The sequence below is a fragment of the Cucurbita pepo genome, chromosome LG02, assembly GCF_002806865.2.
Source record: "Cucurbita pepo subsp. pepo cultivar mu-cu-16 chromosome LG02, ASM280686v2, whole genome shotgun sequence".
Classification (NCBI taxonomy): domain Eukaryota; kingdom Viridiplantae; phylum Streptophyta; class Magnoliopsida; order Cucurbitales; family Cucurbitaceae; genus Cucurbita; species Cucurbita pepo.
Genome location: NC_036639.1, coordinates 1,005,372 through 1,013,746, shown reverse-complemented (window position 1 = coordinate 1,013,746; position 8,375 = coordinate 1,005,372). Strand labels below are relative to the sequence as shown.

General features: G+C 39.4%; 1 protein-coding gene and 1 pseudogene across 1 annotated transcript; both read left to right on the top strand.

Annotated features, from left to right (window-relative positions):
* Positions 1 to 3,037: 3,037 nt before the first annotated feature.
* Positions 3,038 to 5,731, top strand: LOC111788840 (probable WRKY transcription factor 7). The gene is made up of 3 exons (XM_023669386.1): positions 3,038 to 4,492; positions 4,600 to 4,725; positions 4,980 to 5,731. Exons 1-3 carry the CDS (start codon positions 3,624 to 3,626, stop codon positions 5,137 to 5,139), a joined length of 1,155 nt encoding a protein of 384 aa, XP_023525154.1. The 5' UTR covers positions 3,038 to 3,623; the 3' UTR covers positions 5,140 to 5,731.
* A 938-nt stretch (positions 5,732 to 6,669) lies between these two features.
* On the top strand, positions 6,670 to 8,133 carry LOC111787592 (annotated as a pseudogene).
* The last annotated feature ends 242 nt before the right edge of the window (positions 8,134 to 8,375 follow it).

Sequence of the window (8,375 nt, the reverse complement as noted above, 5' to 3'; positions counted from 1 at the left end):
TTTTTTTTTTTTTTTTTTTTTTTTTTTTTTTTTTTTTTTTTGGGTTGAATTATTATCAAGTGGCTGCAAGTAATATCATAGAGATATTTGGTCAGACATACTTGTCGCGTTCCCAAATTATGGTATTTCATTTTTATTTTCCCCAAAAATGTGACGCAATATTTATTTATTTCCAATTAAATATCTTTGCATCGTCATCTACCTTATTTTGGACAATAATGTGAGATAACCTATCAATTCAATGTAGCATGTCTTCTTCTTCTTTTGGTGCACATTTAGTATTAAATTTATTTTAATTCTAAACCCACTTTATTAAATAATTTAATTATTGTAATTTAAAATACGTAATAGTTTAATTTTTAATATGACAAAAATAATTGAGACGTAATAGAAATGTTTATAATTATAAATCCATAAATTAACAATAGAAGAAATGGGTTTATCAAGATATATATGAATTTATTGCCTAATTAACTAAGTAATTACAAACTAAAAATCAAATTATCCTCACACTCCCTTCAATTCTTCATAATTATTGCCACCAACCGTGGATCATTGGTGTACATGGCTAACAACTATTACTACTCCGTTGCTGCCTTTAGCCGCCTCTACTTTACCATCACCTTGCAGGTGATTGTATCTGTCCACGTTTATTATCAATAGAAATCTTTAAATTTTGTTTACTAATCATAAAAATTAATCATAGTGTTTTAAATACAAATTTGAAATTATATAACCCATATTAAAAATACATTTTGTTTAGAAGCAATTCAAACACGTTATGGCAGGTTGGATTGGAAGAGTGAGAGGGTAAAGTTTTGGATAAGGATTATTGTTTAAAATAGAAGAGTTAGAGAAGGAAGAGAGGATGAAATTTGGACGCAACTAATGAGGGGAAACTGGTCAGATTTAGACATCAGCTTGAACCAAAAACAAAAGCGAATATGATTTGATTAAAATAAGGAAGAGGATTGAAAAAGATGAGAGAGATTCGAAGAAGATGCAGATTGAATGGATCTGGTTTGTGAGTGGACAATAACTTAAGTTCCATTCACATGGGAAGCTAAGAAACAGGGAGAAGCCAGAAGGCAGCAGCATGGACAATTGCCACTAGGCTTACGGCCCATACTGTACGCAAAAACAGCCACAGGGGCTTCAATTGGGCTGTCTGGATCTTCTGCCCACTTGACACATGCATCCCCAGACCCACTTCCCTCTATACCTCTCTATATTTCATCCTATTATCAAATAATTTAACATTTTATCTTATTCAGACCAACAATAGTACCAAAAACAAATTCAATTTCAAATGTAAATTATAACCGCATTACTACTAGTAGATATTATCGACTTCAGTTCGTTATGTATCGCGGTCAGTCTCACCGTTTTAAAACATGTATGGCTAACAATGATACATAACGGACTAAAGTGGACAATATTTGTTAGCGGTATCTTCAAGATGTTATAGTTGGTATCATAGCTAAGCATTGGGCGGTGTGCTAACGAGGACGCTAGCCTCCAAAGAGGGTGGAGTCAGAGATCTCACATCGGTTGGAGAGAGAAACGAAGCATTTCTTATAATAGTATGGAAACCTCTCCCTAACAGATGTGTTTTAAAACCGTGAGACTGACGACAATATGTAACAGGCTAAAGCGAACAATGTTTGTTAGCGGTGGCCTTGGGATATTATAATTGGTATCAAAACCAAACATTGGGCAGTGTGCCCAACAATGACGCTGGCCTCCAAGGGGATAAATTGAGAGATCTCACATTGGTTGAGGAGGGAAACGAAATATTCCTTATAAGAGTATGAAAGCATCTCCCTAACATATGTGTTTTAAAATAATAAGGCTAACAACGATATGTAATGAGCTAAGGCAGACAATATCTGCTAAGCTGTTAGAGTTAGTATTAGAGCTAGACACTAAGTGGTGTGCCACCAAAGAGGAGAACAGAACATTCGGGTGCGGAAATATTTTCGTAATAAATATTTTAGTAGCGATTGTGTTACATAAATAATTTTCAAAACATTTCCCTCTCATCAACTACATTGAAAACTGCCTTCCGTGTGCCTTGTTCATTTACTTTTCTTAATGATGGGAAGGATGAAAATAATGAATTTGTTTTCTTGTTTCCAATCATCAAACACGAAAAAAAGTTACATGCACCAACAAATATTCATGATTTTTCTGATGAAAAATACCAAAAGTATAAATCATAATATAATTTATGATCTAAATTTTGAATTATAGATTTGATCTTCATTCTTGGGTGACATTTTTTCTTGATGCAATGTTTTGTTGAACAAGTTTCTTAGATATTTTGGGAATTAAAAAATTGAGGGTTGGTTAGCATTCAAGAAATGAGTTGGAAAGGCTAATTAATTCATGTAATTAAAATCATTTATGAAAAAAGCAAAGGCTAAAAGAGGGGGGAAATGGAGGAGTTGAATAGGAAGTTGGGTATTTAAAATTCAAGGGATTTAAACACAAAAAAGAAAGTCAACAAAGTGGCTTCGAATTTGGCATTCTGTAATGAAAATTGAAACTTGACTTAATAATATTAATGGAATCTTGAAATTTCTTTAAAGTTTTAGATCCCAACTGAACACGTTTTCGTCAAAAAAAAAAAATTCACATTTGTTGGAGGTTGAAAATTGGAGGAATTGGTCACTCAAATTTGAACCAACTTTGCCAAACTTGGGTGTTCTTTCTTTTCAGCCCTACCTTTCAAAATGGCGTTGATTATAGGAATTGGATGCCTTCTGAGCCACACGATGACGACCCTCCTCCCTATGCCATTGGCACCCACTTATTTCTCTTGATATCTGCACCAAATGAATGAAGCCCCCCTTCGTTTCATCTGCCTCAACTCCAACACAGCATCTGTCTCAATTTTTGGTTTAGGGTTCCTTCAACTGTTAGAAAGGGATCCAAGATTTCTCATTCCAGGACTTTGTGGGTCTCTCCTAGAATGTGGGCCCGAAAAAGCAAAGCCCAATCGAAAACCAAACCAAACCAAACCAAACCGGAGAATTGAAATTTGAAAATGAATGAATTAATTAATTTTGTTGAGGAAAGAAGGGAATCCAAGGTGAGTTGTTGGTGGAGAGTTCCGGTATCCGGTAAAAAAAAGATCCCCACCTACTCACTCAATGACTTTTGTATTAAAAGCTGGGAAAGGTCAACTCTATCCCACTGTCTCCAACTAATAATATATTGTCCTGTTTCTCTCTCTATTCCCGATTTTACCGAGTCCTCAATCTAACGGCTACTCTCAACCTTTTGACCTTATCTAATCCCATCACTCATTTAAAACCCCTCTCCAACCGATTCACCCTGTAATTGGGCCTTTCCTACGCAGGAGGGTCAATGTACTGACAGTTTCTACATACGTGGCGTCCTGTCATTGGCTTCAGGGTTTGACGGCAGATGGACCAGAATCGACAGCTCAGTTGCCCGATGCCTTGCATAGAGAGGTCATCAGTTTGACTCGAATCCTTTTCTTCCCCTTCCCCCAATTTCTTTTTTCATCTTTTCCCACCGTTCTGCTTTTCCTCGTCACCATTTTCTTCTTTCTCAATATAATACTCTCCTCCTTCTGCGCCCCTTCTGTTTTTCATATGCTGCTTCTCAAGAACAATATGGCTGTGGAGTTTATGGTGGGTTTTGGGGACGCTGCTGCTAATTTCACGCCCAGTATGGAAGAAAATGCTGCTGTTTCTGCTGTTCAAGAAGCCGCTTCTGCTGGGATTCAGAGCGTTCATAGTTTCCTCACCTTGGTGTCTCATACTCCTAATCAACATCACTCTCAACACGATTCTTCCACTTCCACTGCTCCCGATGCTGCCGCTGGATACGAAGCCGTCGCCGATTCCGTCGTCAACAAATTCAAAAAGGTCATTTCTTTACTCGACCGGAACCGAACTGGCCATGCTCGTTTCAGAAGGGCTCCGGTTGATTCTACTGCTTCCTCTCCGCCCAAGGTCAAGCCGCAACATCAAGATCCGAGTTCGTCGTCTCCGATTTCAGTCCCTCAACTCAAGAAACAAGAATCAGTTTCTGCTTTTAAGGTTTATTGCCCCACGCCTTACTCTGTTGTGCGTTTGCCTGGTCTGCCCAACAACAACCCCCATCAGCCTTCTAATCAGCCTTCTAATCAGCCAAGTACTTTTCAACCCCAGCAGAATAACTCATCGGGGGGACTAAAAAATGGGTCTGTAAACAGAAAAGACTCAACTTCCGCCATCAATTTCGCAGCCTCGCCGTCGATTTCCGCTGCAAATTCTTATATTTCATCCTTAACCGGAGACACCGAAAGCTTACACCCATCTCTGTCATCTGGTTTTCAGTTCACCAACATGTCCCAGGTCTCTTCCGCCGGAAAGCCCCCCCTTTCTTCCTCCTCACTAAAGAGAAAATGCAATTCCATGGACGATTCCGCCAGGAAGTGCGGTTCGTCTTCAGGCCGATGTCACTGTTCCAAGAAGAGGTAGGTCCTAACAACAGATTATATAAAATCTCCATAAAATTTTCGAAAGTGGGTTTGGAATATATTAGATTCGTTATTGAACTGAGAGTGTTTGCATGGCTTATCAGGAAAAACAGAATGAAAAGAGTGATCAGAGTTCCAGCGGTTAGTGCAAAACTTGCGGACATCCCACCGGACGATTACTCATGGAGAAAGTACGGCCAAAAACCAATTAAAGGGTCTCCTCATCCAAGGTGCGTGATTTTTGCTTTGGATCATTATCTTTGTTTCCACAGTTTTGGTTTGTGTGTGGTGAAGTGAAGTCGTTGAATGAATAAGTGGGTGGGGGCAGAACAGAAGGGGGAGTGGTTGACCTGTGTCGTCCAGTCCGTTGTTTGGTCTTGCAAGCATAATAATAATAATATATAGGAGAAAAGAGTGTAGTGTAGTGTATGAGGACCGACTGACTGACTGACTGAAAATGATGAATTTTTTGTAAATGAAACAGGGGATATTACAAGTGTAGCAGTCTGAGAGGCTGTCCAGCACGGAAGCACGTAGAACGTGCCTTAGACGATCCAACAATGCTGATTGTTACTTACGAGAACGATCACAATCACGCCCTATCCACCCAAACACCTGCACCGCTTCTTCTCGAGTCATCATAATAGTCAACTCACCAACGCCTACAATTCTCCATCAATATTATATAAATATATATATATAGTTTGGGAAAACCACAGTTTAAAATCATAGGGACCAATAGTCAACGCTGCGGCTTGAGCAACGTCTCCAAGAAGAGACTAGTGGTGGGTGCGTTGCACTGTCTGTCAATAGAAAATTAGGGATGCCCCTTTCCGTGAATGGGTTTGGATTTGGAAATTTGAAGGATGTGGGAGTGGGAGAGAGAGGAAAGGCATGGGACAATGGGGGGATGCTACGCTACTCAGTGGGGCTTCTGTTTTCTTAAGGCTTTCTTTCTTATGCTCTCCGATATTAATATTATTCCTTGTGGAATTTTATTGTTTTATAGCATATTGGATTAGATGGTGGATGTATTTTATATGTATAAACAAACATCTGACAAAAAACCCCACCTTTATTCCCATTTCCACCCAATTTTTATTCTTGTATGCTAACTTTCTTTTGCTTCAAAAAATTAGCAAACGTTTCGATCCATGGGAGTTTTAGATTGTACCGCAACGCTAGGTCTTTTTCCTTCCTGAATTTCACTTCACTTGGGTTCATCAAGTTTCAACTTTTCCTATGTGGGTCGAGCGAATTATCCATTTGATTACCTGTGGGCTTCGACCCATCACTGATATCATCTTTATGAATTCTGTTTAATTATTGGGAAGTCTAGTTTTGAGTAGATTGGTTCCAAACTTGCCATAATTACGGTGATTGACTAGCCAATCACAGTCAAATGACGAAATTAAGTCTTCCTTACAGATTCAAATCTGTCACTCATGTCTGTACCTTTTCAAAAAGAAGAGAAAAGGGACGGTTCATAACGTGTATCAAGACATTGAGCTTTTGTTTCACTAAGGCAGCTACACAGCTGTATGCAGTAACGCAATCATTATCATCTTAAGAGAATGGAATCCAATGGGCAAAAAGGAGACTCTAAAATAGAGAACAATAGTTGACTTTCATAAGACCTATCCGCTGCTCTTTAAAACTCACAGAATAATGTATGATCTTAAAATCAAAGTTCAAATGCAAATTAAAATATTGACACTTTAGAGTACTGAAGTGGCGGATCAATATATGAAAAGGTTAGATGAAGTTGTCATATACTAATGAACCATATCTCCAATCTGACGAGCAACTTATGCGATGGTGGTTTTTCTTCATTATAGTTTTTTCTTTTTATCATTGCCATTTGGTTTCTGTTTTCAGTGTTGGGACCCGAAGTACTGGACCCAATTCTTGAAAAGTTTGGATCATTGATTTCCACTTTTGTACTGTAATTTTTTTGGTTTATCGTTTTATGATTTATCAACTTGACACAAAAATCCACCTACTAATTTACAGTGCCATACCTGCTTGATCCCAAAGCGTTTACAGCATCCCCTCTTCTTTTTGCCAACTCTCTTATATATAACAAGCTGGTTTATGAATCTTGGCCTGATTTGGTCACCTCTTATAAAACCCTGAATGAACTACAAAGAAAACAATTTATTGGGCAGATAAAAATGAGTAAAATACCTCCCAGTGTTTTGCTGTTTCTGTTCGGCAACCTGCTCTCTTCTTTCGTTGTCCACGCCGACGCCATAGTCAATGTTACTGGCAACAAAACACAATACTTCAAAGTGGGTAGTGACAGAAATTCGGGAAAAGACTGTGATCGGGGGTGGGCTCACTGTAAGCAACCAATAACTGCACAGCTATCATCTATTTTGCCTGTTGAAGCAGAGGTTTTGATATTTGAAGACCTGAGGCTTTCAGTGGTGTACCCTGTGATTCAAAAATTCAAGTCAATTATCTCCTCGGATCCTCAAGGAATCACTAAAACATGGGTTGGATCGGATATATGCAACTACAAAGGTTTTTACTGTGACAACCCACCAGACAACAAGTCGGCCACGGCTGTTGCATCCATAGACTTCAATGGCTTCCAACTCAGTGCACCATCCCTCGAAGGCTTCCTCGATCAGCTCCCTGACATTGCTGTGTTTCATGCCAATTCCAACAAATTTGCAGGCACCATCTCCACGAACATTGCCAAGCTCCCTTATCTATACGAGCTGGACGTGAGCAACAACAGATTATCTGGTCCTTTTCCTACTGCTGTTGTTGGTTTGAACAGCCTAACCTTCTTGGACCTTCGGTTCAATTTCTTCACTGGGTCAGTCCCACCTCGACTCTTCGTGCAGGACTTTGATTTTCTCCTGATCAACAACAACAATCTCATGCAAAATCTCCCAGACAGTCTTTCCAGCACCCATATTCTCTATCTCACCTTAGCCAACAACAAATTTAGCGGTTCAATTCCAGTCGTATTGTGGAAACTTTGTCATCTCTAACTGAGGTTCTGCTGGTAAACAACTCCTTATCAGGGTGTTTGCCTTATGAATTAGGATCACTTGACGAAGCAGTTGTATTTGATGCCGGCAACAACCGTTTAACAGGACCATTGCCCTTCTCCTTGGCTTGCCTAAAGAAAGCGGAGCAATTGAATTTCGCTGGAAATCTACTGTATGGTATGGTGCCGGAAATGGTTTGCGCGCTTCGAAATCTGATAAATCTATCTTTGTCGGACAACTATTTCACTGTTGTTGGGCCTCTGTGTCGGATTTTGATAGGGAGAGGAGTATTAAATATTAGAAACAATTGCATTCCAGATCTGCCTTTCCAGAGACCAATAGTTGAATGTGCAAAATTCTTAGCATTTCCCAGAGTTTGCCCTCGCATGTGGACTTATACTCTAGTGCCCTGCATGTTTACCTCTATCAATCCCCCAATTACTTCCATTCCCAAATATCAGCCACATTTTCCCTAAATTTGATAAATTCCGAGGCGCATCGCGGAATCGCATTGTCTGTGCTTTCAATTTTCTGCATCTCAATTGTAATTCCAAGAACATTCTCAGTAGAACGCCCATACACTCACACCTAAGGAAAAAGAAACGTATAAACAATTTGCAAGCCATTACATTATTGTTTTCTAATTCAATCTGTCGGACATTTGACATTCGTGTTCTAGATTAATTTAATTATGCAGATGTTTAAGCGATACCTGTTACGAAAAAGGAAAATATATCACCGGAGGACAAAGAAGCGAATCACTCACCATTCACCAATTAGTGGAAGCTGCGTCTCTCTTCCGATGAGGAGGCGACAGCCATAAGACGAGAAGTTTCAGCATGGGCGGTGGCCGCGCGCCTTCAGCCCAACCCCTG

Bases quoted from the DNA above. Each gene is read 5' to 3' on its own strand.
- LOC111788840 (XM_023669386.1), top strand. From the start codon at position 3,624: ATGCTGCTTCTCAAGAACAATATGGCTGTGGAGTTTATGGTGGGTTTT. The intron at 4,493-4,599 runs GTAGGTCCTAAC...ATGGCTTATCAG, and splicing joins TGTCACTGTTCCAAGAAGAG to GAAAAACAGAATGAAAAGAG. The intron at 4,726-4,979 runs GTGCGTGATTTT...TAAATGAAACAG, and splicing joins AAAGGGTCTCCTCATCCAAG to GGGATATTACAAGTGTAGCA.